This window comes from Telmatherina bonti, assembly GCF_933228915.1.
Source record: "Telmatherina bonti genome assembly, chromosome: 14".
Classification (NCBI taxonomy): Eukaryota; Metazoa; Chordata; class Actinopteri; order Atheriniformes; family Telmatherinidae; genus Telmatherina; species Telmatherina bonti.
Window position 1 is genome coordinate 11268247 of NC_136612.1, and position 25951 is coordinate 11294197.

Sequence of the window (25951 nt, forward strand, 5' to 3'; positions counted from 1 at the left end):
GACGTCAGTGTTTGTCGGCACTGCCGCCTCCTGTGAGACAGTAATGAGAATATTATTGTGTGTAACAGGTTAACTTAGCATAAGACAGAGTCAAGGTTGACGTCCATTTTTAGACAAAGCTTCTCAAGCAATTGCTTTTCACAGATCGCCAGATCAACAGTGCTTTGTTTATAAATGCTGTTTTAAGCAGCATTGTTCGTGTTTCAACAATAGTTCCTACATAGATGTACATCTGTAAAAGCTGTGCTGCAAATGGGATTTACACTAACCAGCCACTTTATTAAGTAGATCTGTTTAAAGATCTCATGGAGTTTTTGCTTCTCCATGAGAAGCAAAAACTGAGTTCTTGTTCTTGAGGCTGCAAGAACAAGAAAAAACGTCTTGTTTGCCAGGTCCATACATACTACACGAGAAGCACGTCTGCAGCGGGGAGGGATCACTGCGGGGGGCGATGTCTGCTTTATGTGCAATGAACCCGGTTGTTACCTCCACCAAGGAGGTTGTTTTCCCCGGCGTCTTTTTGCTCAAGATAACTTAAAAGGTTACGGAGGGATTTTATAAATATTTCAAGAGTTGTTGCAAATGTAAAAATGAAGAACTGATTAAATTCTGGTGGTGATCAGGATCACCGTTTGGATCGAGGAATGTTTTAAAAGTATTCTTAAACATTGTGCTTGGCGGAGGTTTCCGCTCTCCGAGTTTCTAGTTTCATATTTAACGAGCAGCTTCGTCCGCGGCGGGGCGGGTCGTGCACGCGGCTGGGTCCGAGTGTTTTAATGCTACATGTAAAAATGTTCGTACTTTCTCACCACCTCGATAAGCTGTTTTATTAAAACAATCCGTTTTGCTGGCAACAGCAAACACACGGAAGCAGCAATTCCGCTTCATGCTTTCTCTGTGTTAACGACGCCCACCTCCAATGTCCGACCAATCACACGATACTTCTCGCAGCCCCGCAAGAAAAAAGCTCTGCCAGCCCGATGTGTCAAGAACTGTCCTCAAACACGTCCGCGAGAACAAAATGACGTCATTTTCTTCTCGGAGCCTCGAGAACAAGAAAAAAGTTCTCGCTTCTCGTGGAGGATGGAACAGGCTTAACTGAGTGTTAACCCCTAATCAGCCAATCGCATGGCAACAGCTTAGTATTTAATAGTCGTGTAAGTCAAGACAGCTGGTTAAGTTTCAACTGAGCATCAGGATGAGGAAGAAATGGGATTTAAGCGACTGAATGTGTCATGCTCTTTTTCAGAAACTGTTGATCTAATGAGATTTTCACACACAATCATCTCTAGAGTTTACAGAGATAATCTGAAGAAGAGAATATATCTATCAAGTGTCCTGTTGATGTCAGAGTAGAATGGACAGACTGGTTGGAGATGATGGAAAGACAACAGGAACTCAGATAAGCACTGGTTCCAATCAAGATATGCAGATCATCTCAGAACATATAACACGTCCAACCCATAGACTGTATATAAAAGATGGACGAAGCCTCCGGTGGTCAAAAGTTAAGTCTATGTTGAAGTGCATAAAACTGCAATTCCCCCCTTCATCCACTAGGGGCTCCAAAACAGAGCAAATCCCCATATTCAATTCAATTCAATTCAACTTTATTTATATAGCGTCAAATCACGGCAATGCCATCTCAAGACGCTTTACAGACAGAGGGGAAAACAATGAAGGCCAATTCATAATAGCCTATATAAGGAAACCAACAGATTGAGTTGAGTCCAACTCAATCTCCCATCCTGAGCAAGCACACTGGCAACAGTGGGAAGGAAAAAACTCCCTTTTAACAGGAAGGAAACCTCCGGCAGAACCCGGCTCAGGACAGGCAGCCATCTGCCTCTGCTGTGTGGGGGGAAGAGGACAGAAAGACAACGGACAACAGGAACTGCTACTCCCGGCCAGGGAGACCTGCTGAGACAGGAGACATACATGTTAATGATGCAACACTGTTGTGGGGGGGGGGGGGGGGGTGTAAAAGAAAGAGATAAAGAGAAAAAGAAAGAAGCTCAGTGTATCAGGAAATGTCCCTCAGCAGTCTAAACCTATAGCAGCATAACTAAGGGATGCTAACCATCCCTAGCTATAGGACTTATCAAAAAGATAAGTCTTCAGCCTAGTCTTAAAGGTGGGGAGGGTGTCTGCTTCCCTAACACTAACTGGGAGCTTATTCCATAAGAGAGGGGCCTGATAACCAAAGGCTCTGCCTCCTGCTCGGCTCTTTGAGACTCTAGGAACCACAAGTAAGCCTGCAGTCTGCGAACGAAGTACTCTGCTTGGTATATAAGGAACAATGAGGTCTTTGATATATAGTGGTGCCTGGTTGTGGAGGGCTTTATATGTAAGGAGAAGGATTTTAAATTCTATTCTAGATTCAACAGGCAGCCAATGAAGAGAGGCTAAAACTGGAGTAATATGATCTCTCCTGCTGGTTCTGGTCAGGACTCTGGCTGCAGAATTCTGGATCAGCTGAAGGCTTTTCAGGGCATATTTAGGACAGCCCAGTAATAGAGAGTTACAGTAATCTAGTCTCGAAGTAACAAAAGCGTGAACCGGTTTTTCTGCATCACTCTGAGACAGAATGTCCCTAATTTTGGCTATATTACGTAAATGAAAGAAGGCTGTTTTAGTAACCTGCTTAATATGTGGACCAAAGGACAGGTCAGGGTCAAATATTACTCCAAGGTTTCTCACTGTAGCACTGGAAGCTAAAGTAATGCCATCCAGGTTCATTACAAAACCGGAAAATTTAGCTCTGAGTTTTTCAGAGCCATAGACTCCCATGTTAAAAAGACCAACTTCACAGCAGAAATAAATATGTTAACAGCCTGGTTGAAAAATCCATTTTCGGTTTAATAGGACAGGTTTACCTTCATGACAACTGTGGGGGGAGTGAATTTTTTTCATAACTCCTCTGTTTAAAAGTAATTTAATTAAAAAATTCTGCTAATTTAGGGGCGTGTCCTTTTGATTGACAGGTACCTTATCTCTTGCTTCAAGTAAGAAGAACGTTGAACAACCGCAGTTTTTAGCCGGTTAACAATGTGACTTAGCTCCGTTAGCCGGTTAGCTCCTGTTATCTCCAGGTTAGCTCGGTTAGCTCTTAGCTACAGGCATCTTGGAGTTTGCTCGATGTCAATCATCCACCATGACGCTCTCAGCTCCACCTCTTTGCATTTTCCGGGTGAGACAACACGCATGCCCCTGCCAAGATGGCGATGATAGGAACCGCCCACCGAGCTTCAATTCAGCTCTTCAGAAACCTATGGGTGACGTCACGGAAGCTACGTCCATCTTTTTTATGCTGTCTATGGTCCCACTTGGAAGCAGATGGTCTCCAGCAGCAGAAGACCACAGCGGGTTCCCTCCTGTCAGTAAGAACAGGAAACTGAGGCTACAATGCACACAGACTCACCAGAACTGGACAATAGGAGATGGAGAAACTGGTCTGATGAGTCTCCAGTTCAGCTCCACGTTCACATGGTAGGATCAGAACCTGCTGGAAACATCATGACAACATGGATCCGTCCTGCCGTCAGGATCAACGCTTTCAGGCTGCTGCTGGTGGGATGGTGTGGGGGGTATTTTCATGGTCCACTTTGGACCTCTTTGTACCAACATGGCAAGGTTTGACCACCACAGCCTACTGAGTATTGCTGCTGACAACGTCTGTCCCCACATAAGTCTAAAACTGCAAACATAGTCTGTTTGGTTTGCTGTTAGGTGCTTTTTTTAAACAACAAAAGCCACTGAATTAGTCTGAAAAATGTACCAATAAGGCAGCTGGATGGGTTGACATGATGTTCTGACGTGGTCAGATGATTGGAAACTTGGACTTTTTTTTTTCTTCTTCCTTTTACTATTTTTGGAGTAGTTTATTAAAGTAAAAAAAGAAAAAAAAAATGTGCTTGGTTGGCAAAAAAAGAAAAATAGTGATGCGTGTAGCTACCAAAGAGCCTTTACTACTTCACTAACATTTACTGCTTCAGTAACAACAGATCTTGAGCTACAGAAAGTCTCTTGGAGTTCACTTCATGCTTACTTGTTTAAAAGCATGTAAAGGCTTATCTGGGATGGGTTTGTGAACGCAGCGCTGTATGGATGGACTGACCTCTCTCACCCCGTGAATGGAGCCTGTGTGGATTCATGAGGTGTTTAATGAACTGGGAGAAGACTGGGCTCAGTCATACATCATAATGGCCTCACCACATCGAGGTGTATGTGCTCGCTGTTGCGTGTTCCAATGGGCTGGTATGTGCCGTGTCAGCAGGGTGTCATGGTGTCGGTGTGACCAGAGACAACAACCATGGAATATTCCACTGGGCACGGGTTTACCCCAGAGCTTTTCTTAGTGTTTGAATAAAGACACAGAGGTGGTGGTGTGTTTATCAAGGATGGAGATGAAGACTTCAAATTGTAGCTTGAAGCTGAGGTGACACATCTCTGCCTGTAACAGCTTATTGAAGGTTGTTTGGATTGTGTTGTCAATTAATAGTGTGTCAACCTGCATGTGAAAAGACAACATACCAGAGAGGACTGGTGCTTATAACGGAGTATGAAGCCTGAATGACAAACAAAGAAGTCTTAGGTCTGGGATAGACTTGTTAGTGGCAACATGTCCATATACGTGTTACGGTGCCTAAGTCAATATTTGGCCCTAAATGTTGACTTGGAGAGCTAGAGGCACTCATGCGAAGAAGAGCATGCACACGAGATTGTAGGTAAACACTATCGCGGATAGTTTCAAAGAACAAATAAAGGCATCTTTTATGATTCCTGTTGCACAGTGAAAAACATCCATCCATCCATTATCCTAACCACTTACACCAATGAAGGGTCGCCGGGAAGCTGGAGCCTATCCCAGCAGTCTTTTGGGCGAAAGCCAGGGTATACCCTAGACAGCTCGCCAGTCCATCACAGGGCCACATGGAGACAAACAACCACTCACACTCACTCTCAATTTAGAATAACCAATTCATCTAACATGTATGTCTTTGGACGGTGGGAGGAAGCCGGAGTACCTGGAGAGAACCCACGTATACACGGGGAGAACATGCAAACTCCACACAGAAAGGCCAAACCTCGCCCCAGCCAAGGATTGAAACAGCGACCTTCTTACCCTGAGGCTATGGCGCAAACCAGTATGCCACTGTTCAGCCCCCAGTGACAAACACTCATGCCTAGTATTTAACGACATAAATATATTACCGGCAAATGAACCTTTTCACTGTACAGAGTCTAAGTTTTGTGTGCTGCCCCCTAGCGGTGACCTCCAGTATTAAACGTCTTGGCCACAGCATGCTTGTGTTGGCAACAAGTAGCTGTGTTCCGCTACAGAGGTACAGTAGGAATAGAAGTATATTACAGTCCTTAACCTTCCTGAACTGAGATTCTGCTTTATTTTTGTGCCTTACAAGTAATTTAAAAGGTCTAAAATAAAGTCTGTTTGCTGCTAAAACCTTGTATTTCCTTTCCGCTACTTTACTTGTGGAACATATTTCTTGTACTATATTTATCTCACAGCTTTGCATACTGGTTACTTTATAAATTCAGACCTTGTCAAACAGAAATGAGTGAACTGTACTACTTTTTGTTTATGAGCTATGTTGCATCGCATGTCCTGTCCTGAGTCAATGACTCCAGATGTTTGCATATGTTAAGTCATGAGAATGTATGAATGCTTGCGTTATGTTGATATGTTATCATGTCTGACCTCCTGACCATCTCCTTGCTTATCTTCAGCTCTTCAGCTATGACTGGATGTTTCAAACAAGCTGCTGCGTTTAGCATTTGCCTCTTCACTTCAACACCAAACCACTTTATAAAGATAACTAACAGAATGAATAATATTCCATGCAGCTTGGTCCTCAGTACATTTGCCTGCAGTGGAAAGACACTGTTTGCTTTTACGCTTATTTATTTTCACTAAATAATTTCAATAATAATTTTAAAATAATTTCACAATTATTTTCAGCTAGTTTTGAAAATTGAAAGTGCTCCACTTGATTCAGCTGTTTTATGGAAATATTTTATCACCGTTGTATCAAAGATGAGAAACTTGAATTTAAATACAAACAGTTTGTAAGGCTTGTGGTTATGATGCAAACTAGACCTTTAGTAAAAGCAAGTGCTCCTGAAATCCTGACTGAACAACTCCAAGCTCTTAATTGTCTCGTCTTCTTGCTTTTTGCATGAGTTTTGACTAGTATTTAATTACTTATATTTACATAAACTTTAATGGACACATTCACACCGGTTGTTTGGTCCACTTTAAACCACAGACTATATATAAAAAGATGGGCGGAGCCTCCGTGACGTCACCCATAGGTTTCTGAAAAGCTGAATTGAAGCTCAGTGGGCGGTTCCTACCATCGCCATCTTGGCAGGGACATGCATGTCATCTCGCCCGGAAAATACATATATGGGCAAAGAGGTGGAGCTGAGAGGGGGGGCTGTGAGCGTCATGGTGGATGTTTGACATCGAGTGAACTCCAAGCTGCCTGTAGCTAAGAGCTAACCCGGAGATAACAGGGGCTAACCGGCTAACGGAGGTAAGCGAGCTAAAGCTAAGTCACGTTTTTAACCGGCTAAAAACTGAGGTTGTTCTACGTTCTTCTTACTTGAAGCGGGAGATTGGGTACCTGTCAATCAAAAGGACACGTCCCTAAATATGCAGAGTTTCGATATTAAATAACTTTTAAATGGAGGAATTAGACAAAAATTCACTTCCCCCCACAGTTGTCAGGAAGGTAAACCTGACCTATTAAACCAAAAATGGATTTTTCAACCAGGCTGTAAACATGTTTATTTCTGCTGTGAAGTTGGTCTTTTTAACATGGGAGTCTATGGGGATTTGCTCTGTTTTGGAGCCCCTAGTGGATGAAGGGGGAACTGCAGTTTTATGCACTTCCGCATAGGCTTCACTTTTAACCGCTGGAGGTTGCCGCTTGCTTTAAACGGACCGTGGTTGGCTTCCGGGGAGAGTACCATTCGTTTGGCGCAGCATAAACAGCAACCGCAGTCTGATGCAAACTCTAGTTCGCTTGAAAGCCGGGGGTCTTGGTTCGCTTGGTGATGGACTGCACAGAATCTATCCAGAAACAGAGGTTCTGCACACTGCAGAAATATTAGGCACCCCAAGACCAGATCCCCACCAGAACCCAAACCCATTACAATAACAAAACCCAACCTGTTGGTTTCCCCTGTTGATAATGTTAAGTCCTTTTTCAACTCGCTTTAAGACGTTTTCCAAACAGAACGGAGCTGGTACCTGGAAGTAAAAACCATCATGCTTGGAGAAAATATCCGGTATGTGGTTTAACTATAGACTAAAATCTACAGAATCATCATCGTGGCCCTTCGAAGCAGCACATAGCGAAGAGCCAGACTTCAGATGCTAAATCTGTACTCACCTTGTCATGTTTTCCAGGCCTGCCCTGGTCATTATCTCTGCTTTACTGTATGTGCCACTTGTCTGATCCATTTTCCCGTCCCTCCCTGCTCCTCTGGAAACACTGTTTCCTTCATGCTGCTGTTTTTAAGCAGTTTTTCTCCCTGATTTACTGCTGGTTTTAGATGATTCACATGTCTGCCTTTTCAGGAAAATCTTGGTGAGATGCAGTAAGCAGAAAGCTGGACTGTGAATGTGTTGATGTGTGTTAATGGTCTTAATGGAAGTGTGGTATCTAGAGAGTCTGTGATTCCATTAACTTCATTCTTATTGAGTTATGACGATCAGATTCACTCTGTGCCTTTCAGTAAAACTGTACAAATATCAGACAAACCTTAACAGATAAGATGTACAGGATGTTCCTTTATTTCCAGAGAATCAGACAATCCACCAAAACAAACAAACTTGATCTAATTTACTCCATTTTATCATTGAATCATCTTTTCACGGTTTTTCATTTCCTAAAACCCAGAAAGTCACAGAATCTGTGTTGCTGCAAACTTCCCATCATCTGTGCTGTTGTCAGATGAGAGAAATTTCACCACAATCCATCCAAAGATGGATATATTTTGGCCCCAGTTGGTAATTGACAAACTAATGGACAGTACATCCCTTAAACCTAAACTTCTACTGGTTTGGACCCTTTTTCCTTCTGAACTGACGTCATTCCTGGTGTCATTCATTCAACAAGTGTTAAAAACATTCCTCAGAGATTTAGCTCCATATCAAGATGAAGCATCACTGTTTTTTCACATCCATGATGAGGATATCCTATTCGGGGGCTCGAATCAGTCATAAATGACATATGGTTGTAAACGTGTTTGCTGTTTTGTTAATAATTTCAGAGTTTATAGCTAAAAATTTAGCCTCTTCACCCCATGAAAAATGTGCCTAAGATGTTCAAGTTTGTGAAAGTGTAAAATGTGTACATTTTTTTTTTTGCTCGTCCTTTGTCTTAATTTTATTGAGGAAAAAAGAACCCAGTAGCCAGACCATCATTTTGCTGCTATAATGCCCAACAAGACGAGTAAAATTCCAGATATTCAATTTTTCGAATTTTTTTTTTTTTTTTTTCCTCCTCCTCTCGCCATCCCTAATTTGCAGGAACAAAGGACTTGTTACCTGGCAGGGATAACACTATAAGCCTTGTCCATTACACAACACCTTTTCCATGCTTCTGTACCGTTCCTGTTGTAAAAAAATATTTTCTTTTTCTTAAAAAATTAATTTTTTTTAAATCAATTTTAAAATTGTGAAAAAAAATCACGATATTTAATTTTTTTCGATTTGATTGCCCTACCTCTACAATTTATACATGTTAAAAAATCTTTGTTTCTCACACACACACACACACACACACACACACACACAGCACGTACATTCGCTCTACACACCCCTCCCCTAGTCTGCATGAACCTCCCCCAGTTACTGTCTCTTGACAGAATGAAGGAATAAAGTATCGACGGGATAAAAATGTCTGGTTTGATGCTGCTTAGCGACAGCGAAAGCTATAAAGTTTTGCGAGTGCAGTTCTGTGAGAAAACTTTAAAGTGATCCTTTTTTTTTTCTCGTTTTTTCCAGATAATATCATCATAACTTATTGCATTTTGTATGATTTCTGATATCACGCGACCCTTTATCCCCTTATTCCTCGTCCTGATGCTTAGTTTGGCTTCAGGAAGTCGTCTCCACATGGGACTAAATGTATTGATTTACTGCCTTGTGATTGGCTGATTAGATATGTGTCAACAAGCAGTTGAACAGGTGGATCTAAGAGAGTGTGTATAATACTTTGTAGTAGTAAACCTTTACTGAAGGTATTAATACTTCTTGTATTTAACATTTTCCCCATCTATCACCTTATCCGCATTGTCTTAAGAACATTTTCATTGTAAGTGTTTGTTTTGCTGAACGGGCCACTATACTTTCAACTTCTTTGAAGTTGCACTAAAGCTGGTTTGTTTTCTGTGTTTTTGGTTCAGAAGGAGCTGGAAAAACAAATCCCTGCCATGTTTATAATCTTATAAATTAATTATTTAATGACCATTTCACCATAACGGGGTGGTCAGGACAGAGTTTCTTCTTCTGTCTCACTGCCAGCTTTACAACAGAGGTATAACAAGAGATCACTAAACGTCATCCAATGCTGCTGCTGTTATCATTTCTAATTAAATTAGTTTAATAGCCGCCATTATTTCCTCCTCTTTGAAGAATCCGAAGTCAGCGGAAACGAGGGATAAATGGAGGGGTACTTTTCAGCTGTTATCTAATCTGTTGACGTCCAGTCGCTGAGACGCTGCAAGTCCCGGACGGGGTTTGAACAAAGGGACTGATCTTGCTCTCCGTCTCTTGTCAGATCACGGTGGCATTTGGCCATTCTGAAATAATTGTTGCCATGGTAATGACGTGAATCGCCCTGCTGCTGATATCGTGTTTCTTTTGAGGGAATGGTTGCATGCGTGTGTGTGTTCAGTGGTGTTAAAACTCTTCTTCTGTCCCCCTCTTTAGGCTTCGGAAGCTCCGTTTCGCTAAGTTTAGAGTGACCCACCCCCATCCTGCCTCCCCACCCTTTTACTGTGACGCTGTCGGCATGTCTTCTGAGGCCGCTCCCATCCAGGGGTCTCGACCTATGACCCCTCCACTGCCCCCTGCTAAATCTCCAAGTTCTCCAGGTACAGATGGTGTTTTTATTTTTATCTGCAACACTTGCATAACTTTATCATCATCTGCGTTAAGAGACTGGTTTCATTGTTGACGAACGGCTTCCTGCTCAACATGTGGAAACAGCCGGGGTCATGTGTGAACCCGGAGGTCACAGGGAGTTTAGCGTGTCAGGAAAGATCACTTATGTCACGATGAAAAGCACAAATCTTAACATTGTGATTATTTATTTTTAATTGGACCCAGCTCACATACCATTTATGGTCCTAAATCGAACACACGTGATGTTTTTCCAGGCTGTCATGTGACCTTTCAGCCCAGCTCCTACATGGTGTTGTTGCGCCACATTCCAGAGAGGCTTTCTGTGCATGGAAATATGGTTTAAAGCCTCCATTTTAGTAGGATCTTTTATGTCCAAAAATAATTTCAGTCTTAGCAAACAAAATAAACTCTGTTTACCCAAACTTCACATCCGCTTTCGCTCCTGTCAGTAAAGCTTTCTCTAGTTTTATCGATCTGCTCCCCCCATTCTTCTCTCATCTACATTCCTGATTGGTCATCTTTGTTTGGTTTAGCAAGGCTAGCCGTTGCAGGCATACGAAGCATAGCTACACACGACTGCTAGCCTGGCCAAAGACTCATTTTACCTACATCTCAGTCAACATGGCCAAAACGACGCACGATAACGGGAATTAAAAATATCCAAAAGCATAATTTAATGCAGGAAACAACTTTATCTGTACCAGTCAAATGAACTTGGAATCTGAGAAATATATTGATACTTTTACTGGTTTCTGTTGTTTCCACCCCGGCTGCTCATCATGCCTTTAATAATGCCCCCCTGCCCAGCTTGTTTTGGACACGATCCACCTCCAAAGCACCTGAGTCAGATTATTGAACTTCATCAAGTTCTGTGCAGCCTGATAATGAATCATTGTTTAATTCAGATGTGTTAAAGTAGGGTTGCCTATAAACCAGAACTACTCAACTAAATGTTCAGGTGGGCCAGATTTTCAAATAAAATTATGATCAGAGCCAGTAAGTAAAGTCAAGAAAATAAATCAGTAAAAATAAAAAAAAGGCACATTTACATTTTGAAAAATAAGTAGTTTATTAATTTTTCTATTTTAAATTCAGTCCCACATGACAAGGACGAATGCACAAAATAAAGTAATGAAAATTCCAGTCAGAGCCTTTTTTTCCTCCTAACTTTTAACATAAAAAGGTCATATCAAACTAAACTTCTCCATGTGGCGCCTCCTCACGTTTTAATCTCTAAACACCACCACACATTCATCGCATATTAAACACATCGGTTTGGTACTTGAATGTAACGGCAAAATAAACAAATACTCATCAGTCTGGCGGGGTTAAATCTGCGGTTTTTGTTGTCAGTTTTGCGTTTTAGAACAGCGACATGCTAGCTAGCGCTGCTCTTACAACTTCAAAACACAACACGCTGGGGTTAATGTTGCTAGGCAACCAAGTGTTGCATTCATGGTCTGCCCAACTGTGGGATTTTAGGCTACTTAACCAGCGTAGGAATGACTGAATGTTCTTGATTAATATCTTTATTCTTTTACATGAGCTGGGCCACATAGAAGTTGGTTTTGGGCTGCATGTGGCCAGCGGGCCGCCATCTGAAGAGGCCTGCTATAAAACATGAAGGGCAGGGGAGCCTGAGGACCGGATTTGAGAAACACTGCTCTAAAACTTGTCGTCATATTTGATATTTTTATAAAAATTTTAGTCTATACATAAAATACTAGAAAAAAACTAAAACAAATGTATGTTAACTCAGAAGAAAAGAAAATTTGTGTCTAGCTGATTATTTCTCCACTTGATAACTCCAGCTGGTGTTGTGTTTTACCTGGTTAGTGCCTGGTTGGTCCTCTTTACGACAAGATGTAACCTGGAAGCGTCAGACCTCGGTGGGATGAGCGACACAGCTAAACCTGCGGGTAGTGACCCAAAAATGTGCCATAATCCCCTCTTGGTATTGTCCTGTTGTTATTTACAGTTGTGCTCGTATGTATTCATCTCCTTTCATTAAAGAAAAGGCTGAATTTACAACAGTCACTCAAATAACTGGAGACTTAAAAAAGGAACAATAACAAAAAATGTGCAATTGAGTGATATAAGACACTGTTTTTTCATTTAATTGAGTTGAAGAAAGAAAAAACAAACAAACAAATTGGTCCTGGACAAATTAGAGCACTTTTCTGTTGAACAGTGGGACAAAATACCTGTCAACAGGTGCAGAAGTCTGACTGAGAGGAGCAGAAAACACCTGACTGTAGCGGAAACATTAAAGGATTGTTCAACTAAATATTAGTTTACGAGTGATGTAATATGTAATAAATTATCTTATTTGTTTGCTTTTTAAAAAAAATATTTCTATTGAACCAGAATTAGAAAATATTGTCATGATTTTCATTAAATTTTTATATATTACTTTAGTCAATTTCAGCTTATTTTACAGGCAGCTGTTTTTTTTCCTTCTTTAATGAAAGGGTATGAATAAGTATGAGCACAACTGTACTTTTGTTTTGAGACTCTTGGGCGATTGCAGTCCACCACCGGTCTGCTACATCCTCCACGAGAAGCGGGAACTTTGTTCTCGTCTCGAGGCCCCGTGAAGAAAATGTCGTCATTTTGTGCTCGCGGACATGTTTGACGACAGTTCTCGACACAATAGGCTGGTATACGTTTTTGTTTTTGTTTTTTTCTCCTGGTCTCCGGGAAATACCGTATCATTGGTCGGACATTTGAGGTGGGCGTGGTTAACACGGGAGCGCATGAAGTGGAAAGTTGCTGCTTCCTCATCTTTTGATGTTGCAGGTAAAAACAAATTGTTTTGGTAAAACAGCTGATCGAGGTGGTTAGAAAGTACGAACATTTTTACAACATGTGGCATTAAAACACTCAGACGCAGCCGTGTGCACAAACCGCCCTGCCGCGGATAAAGTTTATCGTTAAATATGAAATAAATGGGTTCATTGCACATGATAGCAGACGTTGCCTCGAAGCTTCTCGTGAAAGATGAATGGACCTGACGGAAAAGAATTTTCTTGTTCTTGCAACCCTATGAGCAGGAACAATGTTCTTGTTTCATGTGGAAGAAGAAACAAGCTTAAGGAGAGAGAGGAAAGAAAGGATCCAGCAGCTTGGCTCCTCCCTACGTTGGACTCTCTGGCATGAAAAGCGCGATCAACTTGATCTCGCAAGGGTTTGATCCGGTTGCTGTCCGGACTTGAAGGTACTCTGATGATCTTGGCTCTGTGGTGGAGACTGTTACCATCCAGGAGGATGGAGATAATACATAGACCGTATCTGAAAGATGGACAGAGCCTTCGGTGGTTAAAAGTTGAGCCTATGTGGAAGTGCATAAAACTGCAGTTCATCCACTAGATCAGGGGTCGGCAACCCAAAATGTTGAAAGAGCCATATTGGACCAAAAAAACAAATATGTCTGGAGCCGCAAAAAATTAAAAGCCTTATATAAGCCTTATCATGAAGGCAACACATGCTTTATGTATCTATATTAGCTATATTAACTACAAATACATAATGAGCCTTAATGATAAAATGTTTATTTTCCCTGCAGCGCATCCTGTAGAGAATGACGTACCATGTGACTACTCTGTTCTACAATCCCGTCTCATGTTTAACTTCATTACAATATTAATGAGTTATGTTTTGTTGCATTGATTTAAATTAAAACAATGCAATAAAGAAATCCGATTTTTTAATGTAATTTTTATTTTTAAGAATTCGAAAAAAAACAAAATGAAATGAGCATAACGCGCCCCTTATTTGGGCAACAGAACGCAATAAAATGCTGCCTGCATTTATAAAAAATAAACCAGCAGCCTTTAAAAAAAAAAAAAAAAAAGGTAAAGTATATCAAATCAAATTAATACAGTTTGATTTCTGTCAAGCAAGTCAGTGCGAGGGTAAAACGCAGCAGCATCCTTTTCTCTTTAGACATGCAACCAACGCAGCTATCCTCCGACCTGAGCACCAAAACCCGGTTATATTACCAAGTGTCATTCCAAATATATACTGACAAATCAGAAATAATTTTATATTAACAGCCACTTTGTTACTCAATATGTGTCTATGAAGGATTATGTTCTTACCCGTTGTTTTCGGACATCACTGGTCAGCTTCTAAACATGTAAGACGTAACTTGTGCTGAATTAATGTCCTTGATTTGCTGATCGGTGATGTTGCCGCCATTTTAATGGTCCTTTCCTTCACTGTCTTAGCGGAGAGGGGCATGTCTTTGATTTTCTGTATTATTTCGGTTTTGTTTTTAAAGTTAGCAAATACGTGTTCTGATATGCTGATGACTGACTCCTTCATGTAGTCATCATCTGTGAACGGTTTTCCACAGTTTTCCATGCTTTATTATCTCCCGGGTTGGAAATGCAATCCACTTAAATCCGTTTTTGCGCTTCTCGAATTTCCCCAGAAGTAATGCAATCGCACATGCTTTCCCTGGAAATGTCTTTCCACATTACTCCTTTTGTTATTTGACAACTTCTTGCTACAGAGCAAAGATTCAGGCAATCCTTCCGCATTGGCAATGAATGTAAATGATTCGGTCCAAGAAACGTTGAATCCTCTGTTCTCCTCGGTTATTTTTCTCTTTTTCCCTTTGGGATCCATGTCCCATCACACAGCCACCGGTTTTGTTGACAACAAACACCTGCCTGGCATCCCGCGCTGCTGATAGGCTAATCTTCCTTAACAGAAATGTTGAAATTTAATATTTATTCTACACATTTTTACAGCGCTGGAAAACATTAAGAATGTTTGTCATGTTTGTCCTCCTACAGAACTATATTAAAACAAAAATATACATCCCTCCCCCATTTTTTTCCATTTTTTTAAAACATTTTTAAAAAAGCTCCAGGGAGCTACTAGGACAGCACTAAAGAGCTGCATGCGGCTCTAGAGCCGCGGGTTGCCGACCCCTGCACCAAAACAGAGCAAATCCCCATAGACTCCCATGTTAAAAAGACCAACTTCACAGCAGAAATAAACATGTTTACAGCCTGGTTCAAAAATCCATTTTAGGTTTATAGGTCAGGTTTACCTTCATGACAACTGTGGGGGGAGTGAATTTTTTTCTAACGCGCCCGTTTAAAAGTTATTTAATCTGGAAATTCTTCATATTTAGGGGCGTGTCCTTTTGATTGACAGGTACCCAATCTCCCGCTTCAAGTAAGAAGAACGTAGAACAACCGCGGTTTTTAGCCGGTTAACAACGTGACTTAGCTTTAGCCCGCTTACCTCCGTTATCTGGTTAGCTCCTGTTATATCCGAGTTAGCTTGGTTAGCTCTTAGCTACAGAAAGCTTGGCGTTCGCTTGATGTGAATCATCCACCATGACGCTCACAGCCCCCCTCTCAGCTCCACCTCTTTGCCCATATTTGTATTTTCTGGGCGAGACGACACGCATTACGCCAAGATGGCGACGGTAGGAACCACCCACTGAGCTTCAATTCAGCTCTTCAGAAACCTACGGGTGACATCACAGCGGCTACATCCATCTCTTTATATACAGTCTATGAGATACTCCCAGGTTCTGCCTCCACAATCTGTGAGCTCTTGAATTTCATGACAAGATTAAATGCCAACAGAACATAACAGCGGATATTAGTGACAATACCTTCACGTTTAGCTCATTCCTTACAGGTTACATCCCATTGTAAAAGTGTCTCATCAGGCCTTTATAAAACAACACCAGCTGCTACTATTAAAGAGGAGAAATAATTGATCAACAGCACCACCTTTGACCTCACCGGTGTTTCGCCCTGGAGCAGGGTGTGTAGTATCTCACTTTATAGCAAGAATGACTCCAGTTCGAGACGTCGAGTTAATGTTTATCTCAGTGATTCTGTCAGGGGCTTAATCATTACTTACAATCCAGGATCTTTTCCAAGAATCACGTCTCTGTCAACATTTCCTCTCCGTACAATTACTGACGTGTATATAAGTGGAGAAGCATTAAAACATGACTCTGGCCTGAAATAGCTGGTTTAGGTTGACCTGGGCTGGTTTACGCTGATCTGCAATCACCTTGAGGTACCGCTGATGTAAAGCAAGCGCACCCAGGAGGTTAGAGGTAAAGATGTTTGCATCCAAGAAGGAACTTTTAGGTGTGATGTTGAAGTTTTAAAGCATAGAATATGGTTCTGATTCAGACATGCTAAATGCATAAAGAGGTGAGAGACAGATGAGGTGGAGAAAACCGCCTGAAGCCGGGAGGAGGTTGTGATTTTAGCTTAAAGGTAGAGTATGTAAGATTTTCAATATTTTCAAAATAAATTAACTAAAAAAATAACTACAATCATAATTAGATAGTTTTTTGAACATGTAGGTTCCAGTCCGTCCATATTTGATGCGTTATTAAATTACAAGTTTAATTAATGACAAAGACCCTTCTTGAATGTTTTCTGACCAGTAAAAAAAAAAAAAGTACTTTTTTCCACCAGTAGGGGGAGTATAAGCCCATTTATTGCAGAGCGGCTCTGAGCCACAGCTCACAAGCAATTCCTGCCCTCATTGGAGCTGGCAAGGGTGAGGGGTGAGTTTTGCTCATTACTGCAAACCTGTGGTCGTTTGTGGAGGTAGCAGTTTTGTGGTTTTGCTCACGACCTGGTGTTTGCCACCTGCTGGTGGAGAGAATCACCTTGAAATCTTACATACTCTGCCTTTAAGCTGCACATGTAATCAGTCTTTCCAGTCAGTCAGGATTTACTGCTCCACGTCGTCTTTGTCCTGTTTGTTTTTCTGAATGGAGACCAGTGAAGGCCAGTCCAGTCATACTGCGACGCTAATGACTGAAGCGAAATGGAAACAAGTCCTCTGAATGGTTTTTACCAAACAAAATGAGCTCAGGTGGGGAAATGTTGACTCATAAAACGCAAACCCAGAAGCTGAAAACACCTGAAATACACTCCTGTGCAGCATCTCTGCTGTTGCTCTGTGGCATTTTGATGAACCAGAAAGGCGACGTGCCACGCCGCTAGTCATGATGTAACGCAGGTGTTTTCCTTCCAGAGTCCCTGCTGCTTCCAGCCAGTAAGTTCCGGGAACGCTCGCCTTCCCCCATGAGGGGTTACCTCATCCCCAGCCCTCTGCCCACACGCAGGAACAGGACCTATTCAGCGTGAGGACACACACACACACACACACACAAACCAGATGGAAATGGTATTTCAGGTTATAAATGCTGGAAAACCTGACGACAACTGAGTTCCATCTAAGCCGGGGGGCCGCAGTTTTGCAAATGTTAGGAGGGTTGCAACACATCCTGATACCTTTATTAGCAAACAACAAACTAGCCATTGACTAGTCAGGTGTGTTGCAGCAGGGAAACTCTGAGCCGCCCTGTTGACAGAAATGCAGCATCCTGTGACTATTTTTACATGTTTAGTTTCATGTCTGCTCATTTTAAGAAGACTTTATGACATAAATACTCCCGTATAAACAATTGTTTGCTTCTGAGACCGCTTTGTTTAATTGATACTTTAATACTGGAGCCACTTATTCCAGTTTCATCTAACAATAAATAAATAAAATAAAGATAATAGAAATAATGTAATGAAAATAATTAAATAAAATATTTCTCAAGTTACACCGAATTGTTTAATTTACCAGTAACCATTGTGCTTTAATGCAGCATACTTTTACTGTTAAATTATTGTAATACAATAATAATTTGATTTCATTTAATTAATATATTAACTGTACGAGTCAGAAGTATGGACACACTCCTTAAATTCAGCCATTAAGGGATTAAATTGAATAAGAGAGTATCTAAGTATCTTTCTCTCTACAAGGTGTTTTCTGTTTTCACTCCTTTTCGATTATCTTTCTGTCCGTCTTCTGTCCTCTCCGGTCCGGTCCAGCTATACAATCTTTGTAATACAAACAATTATGCAAAATAAATAGAAAAATAAAATTAAAATCCAGAATATCAAGGGGAGCATTATATCTATGATGCTTCTTGGCAAAGTAAATTTGCCCAACAGAACACAGCATCCAGAAAATCCATTTTGTCTGCTTAAATGCTGAACAAGACGAATTTAAAAAAATAAAATAAAAAGAGTAAGCTTGTTATTGGTGTTTCATTTCAGGTGTAGGACTCAGTTAAATAGATTATTCTGATTAGTCTTTTAATTGAATTAATCTTGCTTAGTCACATTTTATTCGCATAACAACCCTAAAAGCATCTCTGCATTTGTTATTGGTCTCTTATTTTACACAGTATCGCTACAGAGGTCTGAAAACTGACTGAATGTAGCGAGAAAGTAGCCGAGACCGTCGCTCCAACTGGACGTCACGCTCCGACAAGCGTTAAGCCTTGTTTGGAATGCAAATTGGGATTAAATGCATTTAATTTGTTAATATTTTTTAAGTAAATTGTGATTGGTGCGTAGAGTCCCATCCCTTTAAAAAATAAATAAATAAAAAATAATTGTTTACCTCTGTGCCTGCTTTGTTTGTTTGTTTTGTTTAGACTGAAGTGTTGGAGTCTATTTCTCCAGACTGGGAAAAGTAAGAAAAAAAGATAAAAGGAATAATTTTATGAATGTAATTAGATTAAATAATCCCAAAAGTGACACAGAATGATTTGATTTAATTAAACATATAAATAAATCAACTTGTTTGCAGTTCCAGTCAGAAGTTGGACACACTTTCCCATTGAACCATTAAATTCAGCCATTAAGAGATTATATCTAATGAAAGAGGGTATGTAAGCGTTTAAGTGATGGATTGATTGATTTTCCACCACATTAAGTAAATAAAATAAAAATGTGGAATCATGAAAAATGAATAAATCCTATTTAGTGTTTTTTTCTTCTTTGACATTTTTACTATTTTAGTGAAAAATAAAATGCATCCTTGGTCCCTTGGATTCGTCTATCACCTGGTTTTCCTCAGCTGAGCTGTTTGTGATCTGGACCTTTGACTTTCCTGGACTTAAATCTCTTTTCTACCTGCTGGTTCTAAAACGTGATGTTCTTCATCGTTAGTTTCAGTGTTCTAATGCTCCACATCTTCTGTCTCTACCTTTGTTTCCCTTTCACCACACTCCCACTATGTTTGCACTGGTTCCCCGTCTGGAGCCACAGACTGAAACCAGCCAACCTGGTTTCCACTCTGCGAGCTGCATCACCTTCTGGACAGTTTTACAATCCTGTCTGTTGTTTCAGCAAACATTTCTCTGCAGGGGTCGTATTTCTGCTTATCGTTCAGGTTCAACACTTTTCCCAGCTGCACACTCGTCTGCAGACCTGACTGTGTGCAAGTTTTTTCATTTTTAAAACTAAAATTACGACGTGATTCCTTCTTACTCTGGATTTGATCTGAACAGGAAAAAAAAAATGTTTTTAAGTGAAATAATTTTATCATGTGTCCATTTATTATTTCTTCTAAAAGAAGCTGCAGATTCTGTAACGTTTGCCGGACATATTTGGTCCACTGAAGATTCTGCTTTCTATGCAACAAAAACAGTTTCTGCTTCTTTCAGGACTGAACAAACAAACCGGATCAACATCAAAATAAATAAAAAATCCTTCATACCCTTCTGTCCGCTTGAGGACTGACTGGTATGACTAGACGTTGACTGGACGTCGGGGACATTAAACTTTTTGCTGACATTTTCAGTTCAGGTCATTCAGATATATTTGTCACGATTGTAGGACATTTTAGCATTTATCTTGATAGTTTTCATTTCAATCGAATGAATTACAATGAATTATTATAATATATTATATTATAACATTATATCATATTATAACATATTATATATTATATTATATTATATTATGGCAACATTAAAAGTAAATGACTGTTTACGTACAACACGTTAATAAAAACAATGATTTGCAAATATTCTGTTCACCTATATTCAGTTGAAAACACTAGAAAAACAAGATGTTTAAGGTTCAAACTGATAAACAGTTATTTTGTTTATTTCTTTTGCCAAATATTCACCATACTGATATTATCAGCAGATATGAACATTAAGATGAAATATCAGAAATTATTTGCATCGGTTTTTACGTTTTTTAACGAATTTTTAGACAACCTGCACGTATTATATATGAAACTCTTTAGTTACGTCTCCTCTAATTCATGATGAAAAAATGTAAGAGATGTCATGTTTAGTTTTCCAGATATTTTTGTTTGTTTGGCACAGCTCGCTTAAAATATATCTGTATCAGTTGATATTGATGTAAAAAACAAACAAAAAAAAAAACATACATGCAACCTCGTTTTCCTGATACAAATCCATCCACACACACGTCCGAAGAACCATGTTGTTAAACACGTACACATATCCAACCTTCAGGCAGCAGTAGCGCCTCTAATCCTATCCCGTCAGAGTAACCTTCCATCTCACGTTACTTCCACCAAACATGAAAAATCCCTCAAACTGAGGTGGCAGAAAAACTTGTCCTTAATGTCATCATTCGCCTTCGATCGTTTATGTGGGATGGAATTTGATCTTGTAATTTAAAAAAAAAACTCAAAGCGACTTAACAACGCAGTTTGAGGACGTCCATGTTGTAAACAAAGGTCACACACGTGACATCGTGGTGTTTTTGTCGCTGACGGTGGCATGCAGGGTATATACATCTTCACTTTGGTGGGGGGGTTTAAAGAATCGTTTTGGGTGCATAAATCTGCGTTTCAGCGTGAATGACAGGAGAAAAATATCTTAATTTTGTTAGATACCTGCTACGTGTGGACAAGGCCTGAGTTGGACAAAATCACTATACTGATTATTGCTAAAAATCCATTAAACAAGCAGCCCTGCCTCTAATAACAGTACAGGCTATCCGCGGGTTACGCTGTTCTCGACTTACGTTGTTTCGACTTTAAAACGCTTATTAGGTAAATGTAAATTTTTAAAAAAGCAATTTTTGAAGTCATGAGGGTTCATTAAACTCTTACGTGACAAGGAGGCTGAGACGTGTATTTTAATTACCTGTACTGTTTTTCTATTACTATGACGTATAATACGTGTATTTACATAGCTAGTCCATGATCCAGGGGGAAATATGGGCTATTTGAGGATAATAATCCCACTTGCGCTGAATTTGGAGTTACGTCCCAGCGGTAGGAACGGAACTGGCTCATAAATCGAGGTCCATCTGTACCGACAAACATAAGTCTGAAACCAAAACAGTCTGGAGAACTGTTGATCTGGATCACCGTGCAGGATTACAGCTAAGTCTGAGTGTTTGGTAAAAACATATAAAGACATGAGGGCTGGATCATTCTCTCATTAATCTTCCTCCTGGTCCTCCTCCCCCCCATCTGTGTCCATGTTGCTGTACAGGACGGCCCGTGCAGCCGAGGGTCCGGTGTTCACAGGAGTGTGTAAATGTTTCTCCCGCTCCAAAGGCCACGGCTTCATCATACCGTCAGACGGAGGCAACGACATCTTCGTCCACATCTCAGAGTAAGTGTGTGTGTGTGTGTGTGTGTGTGTGTGTGTGTGTGAAGGATGAGCGTAGGTGTGTGAAGGTGTGTGTGCGCCTCTTCTTGTCGCCAGTGGTGAGGAGTGAGCGTGACGGCTGCAGTGGGTTTTCATCGAACTGTGTCAGGGATCTGTGTGGGAGTGGAGTAGGAGGGGGGCAGATTATCCGCTGACCTTCACCGCGCTGCCTTTTGTTTTCATCCACCGGTTTGAAGTGTAACGACGTCACGCATCAACACAACTTTCCACACAAAACGGCAGAAAACTGTTGAACAGTCAGGACGTTGTCTGACAGGATCATTTAGCAGAAGGCGTTAGCGTGATGTTGTCACAAAAACACTGAAAACAGGTGAATATTTTACTAAAGTAACTCTGCGGGAGACGAGCAGAGGCATAAACTGATTTGATCATATAATTTAAGCTTTAAAACTCCTCAAGATCACAGGATCACATTTAAAACTCGTCAATTTCTCAGGAACAGTGGTTTGTAAGTCTGTGGAGTAAATTGTGATATATATCTTATCCTTCAGGTGATCTATAGACGTTTTCCAGGCATTTCTATCCCCTCCTGGAGGTTTACAATCCATGTAGGATTTATTCAGAGACTCTATGGTAAATCTACCAGGATCCATGATAAGTTATCACATTTTCATCATAAGATTTTATACTATCGTGTTGTAAGAGATCTCTATTTTAACTTGGAAATGATGATGAAATCACCTCCTATTAAATTTCCACCAATCAGAGGGCTTAAATCAGGGGTCGGCAACCCAAAATGTTGAAAGAGCCATATTGGACCAAAATAACAAAAACAAATGTGTCCGGAGCCGCAAAAAATTAAAAGCCTAATATAAGCCTTATCATGAAGGCAACACATGCTTTATGTATCTATATTAGCTATATTAGCCTACTATCAAAATGACTAAGTTGGCTACAAATACATAATGAGCCTTAATGATAAAATGCTTATTTTCCCCGCTGCGCATCCTGTAGAGAATGACGCACCACGTGACTACTCTGTTGTACGATGGCGTCTTATGTTTAACTTCATTACTGTATTAATGAGTTTTGTTTCGTTGCTTTGATGAAATTAAAAAAATGCAATATAGAAATCAGATTTTTTTTATGTCTTTATTTTGAGGATTCGAAAAAAACAACAAAATGGAACGTGCATAAATAAAACGCAGCCTGCATTTATAAAAAATAAACCAATAAATCAAATGAATACAGTTTGATTTCTGTGCAAATGCCAAGCAAGTCAGTGCGAGGGTAAAACGCAGCAGCATCCTCTTCTCTTTAGACACGCAACCAACGCAGCTATCCTCCGACCCGAGCACCATTACCACGTGTCATTCCAGATATATACTGACAAAAATCAGAAATCATTTTATAAAAACATACACTTTGTTACTCAATACAATGTCAATGTGGATGTCAATCATCCACCATGACGCTCACAGCCCCCTCTCAACTCCACCTCTTTGACCATATATGTATTTTCCGGGCAAGACGACACGCATGACGCTGCCAATATGGTGACGGTAGGAACCGCCCAACGAGCTTCAATTCAGCTCTTCAGAAACCTACAGGTGACGTCACGGGTCTCAGCAGAACCCCAGTTACCATAAATCCAGTTGAAAAGACATCTTCCAGTTCCTCCACAGAAGAAGGACGTTGAAAAGCAGCAAGTGGAAAACCGTGGAAAAATCCTCGCTGGCGTAATTTTCCGAAAGTCCTGTTTCAGGGATGAAAGTTTAGTAGAATTAATCAATAGAAACGCTGCAAATCGCAGTTTTACTTTGTTGAAATCTTTGAAACATCACTTTTATTTCGTGAAAGACTGAAAGTTCGAGTCCGGCTCTCCTACCTGCCGCAGCCCGATGGCCGAGCCCGGATAAATGCAAGGGGTTACACCGGGAAGGGCATCCGGCGTAAAACATGTACAAAAGTACAACTGCATCCGGCTCGGCAGCTGGAAGCCGGTGAGTCGCCGTGGCGACGTCTTCTAGGGGAAAAGCCGAAAGGAAAGTCATGTTGGGAAAACCTGAAATTTAATCCCAGTTGGAACATCAGCAGAGTTCCCGATGCAAATGTTTCTATTTAAATAAAGGTTTCATTAAACGTGTTCAGCTGGTTCTCCATCACATGACCTCTTAATAACCTGCAAACCTCTTCCTCTTCCTCCAGCGTCGAGGGGGAGTACGTCCCGGTGGAGGGCGATGAAGTGAGCTACAAGGTCTGCCCCATCCCACCCAAACACGAGAAGGTCCAGGCCGTGGAGGTGACCATCACCCACCTCAAGCCGGGAACCAAACACGAGACCTGGGCAGGAAACATCGTGCATGACTGAGCACTGAGGGGGGGGGGGCGGGGGGTGTGAAAGGGAAGGCTGGAGGTCAGGTGGAAAGCAGGAAATGTAATCTGTTACTTCAGGAATATCAGGATTTAAATGAAAACTATGTGGTGATTGGCTGTTGGTGAAATGTGAGCAGCTTTCTGAGGTTAGCGACGCATCAGGACATCGTAGGTTCCAGAGACACAGTCTGGTCACTGGGAAAGTTCATCACAGAGAACCTCACGCTGGTTTTCTGAGGACTGGAGAGCTCTGAGGTGAACTTTGTAGAACTGGACTGCAGCTGATCCTGGAAACCATGAGATTCGTTTTTAAGTTTAGGACATCGTCAGTGAGTTAGAGGAGACGGGATGTCGTTCCAGCGAGATGGGGGGGGTGGAACTGTGGCTTCTGTTCATGCCTACATCTTAGCCTGTAATCTGTGACCATAAAAGCGAAATAAAGTATTTTCAACTGGTTCTTCTGAGCTGTGGTTTTTCTGTTTAAAGTCCCGAGCAGACGTTTTGGTTGCTTCAATCAGCTCTTCATCACGTCGTTTCTTCTTTTGGTGCCATGTCCGTATGCAGCCGCGTGAGGAACAGATACTCTGCAGTCGTTTGGCAGAAGCTTGTATCCAAAGCAGCTTGCAGCGATCGAACTGATGAGTTAACATCCAGAGAGAACATGTTAACTCCACGCAGAAAGGCCGCTGTTCGATCCCCCGCCAGCCGAGGCTCGACCCAGCGACCTCGTCGCTGTCAGGCCGAGTCATAAAGATCCATTTAGTCATGATAGAAATAGTTTGGACTCCTTATTTTACTTCTTGATGATGTAAATTCAACAAGGTGTTGCAAACATTCCTGGTATTTCTGGAGGCCGTTGGAGGACAGTGAACTCATCGTCATGGTGGAGATGATGTGAGCTTTGTGACATGGTGCATCATCCTGCTGGAAGTTTCCATCAGAAGATGCTCCACTGTGCTCAGAAAGGGATGGACATGGTCAGCAGCAGGACTCAGGTCGGCTGTGCTGGTTAAACCAGGTCATACTGGGACTAATGGGACCAAACTGGGACAAGAAACTCTCCCCCCACCATCACACCACCACCAGCCTGAAGCGTTGATCCTGACGGCAGGATGGATCCATGTTATCATGATGTTTCCAGCAGATTCTGATCCTACCATGTGAATGTGGAGCTGAACTGGAGACTCATCAGACCAGCAACGTTTCTCCATCTTCTATTGTCCAGTTCTGGTGAGTCTGTGTGAATTGTAGCCTCAGTTTCCTGTTCTTACTGACAGGAGGGAACCCGCTGTGGTCTTCTGCTGCTGGAGACCATCTGCTTCCAGGCTGGACGGGTTGTAAGTAAGTAAGTAAAGGTTTATTTATAAAGCGGCTTTCAACATAAAAATCACAAAACATTAAAACAACATAAACAAAACATCAAGAAAAACCATAAAAACAAATACAACTAAGTTAAAGCAGGATTAAAAAGACTTAAGCTGCTTTTTAACAGAGATCTGCGACTCAGCCGATCTCCGGCTGGGAGGAAGGGAGTGCCATAAAGCAGGGGCCACTGCTGCAAAGGCAGTGGCCTTTGTGTGTGTTCAGAGATGATGTTCTGCATATCTTGGTTGGAACCAGTGCTTACTGGACTTCCTGTTGTCTTTCTGTCATCTCCAACCGGTCTGTCCATGTTGGTCCAGACAATCCCAGTAAACAACATCACTTTAATCTCCTTCCTCATCCTGATGCTTGTTTGACCTTCAGCAAGTCGTCTTCATCATGACTACGTGTGTCGACTTGCTGCCATGTGATTGGCTGACAGTGTCTGGAGAAAGTTGAATATTTTTGTGCTCTTCGGGACCTCTGCGTCGCTCAGCTGGCAGTCTTTTTCTTTAACCTTCAGCTCTTCCTGTTTTTCAGCTGGATCGTTGCTCCTTTTCCTGCTTCCAGGCTCATGTTTTGGATGATTATTGTGTGTAAAATAAATC

The 25951-nt window shown here is 41.2% G+C and overlaps 1 protein-coding gene across 1 annotated transcript in view; it reads left to right on the forward strand.

Annotated features, from left to right (window-relative positions):
- Positions 1–23976, forward strand: part of carhsp1 (calcium regulated heat stable protein 1) — a gene marked incomplete at its 3' end in the record, with an annotated part of 35341 nt that extends 11365 nt beyond the window's left edge. Inside the window, exons 2-5 of the mRNA XM_079252670.1 lie at positions 9965–10128; positions 17192–17300; positions 21486–21608; positions 23814–23976. Coding sequence (XP_079108796.1) covers positions 10047–10128; positions 17192–17300; positions 21486–21608; positions 23814–23976 — 477 coding nt within the window. The 5' untranslated portion in view covers positions 9965–10046. The remainder of the gene's footprint in view (positions 1–9964; positions 10129–17191; positions 17301–21485; positions 21609–23813) is intronic.
- Between the last annotated feature and the right edge of the window lie 1975 nt (positions 23977–25951).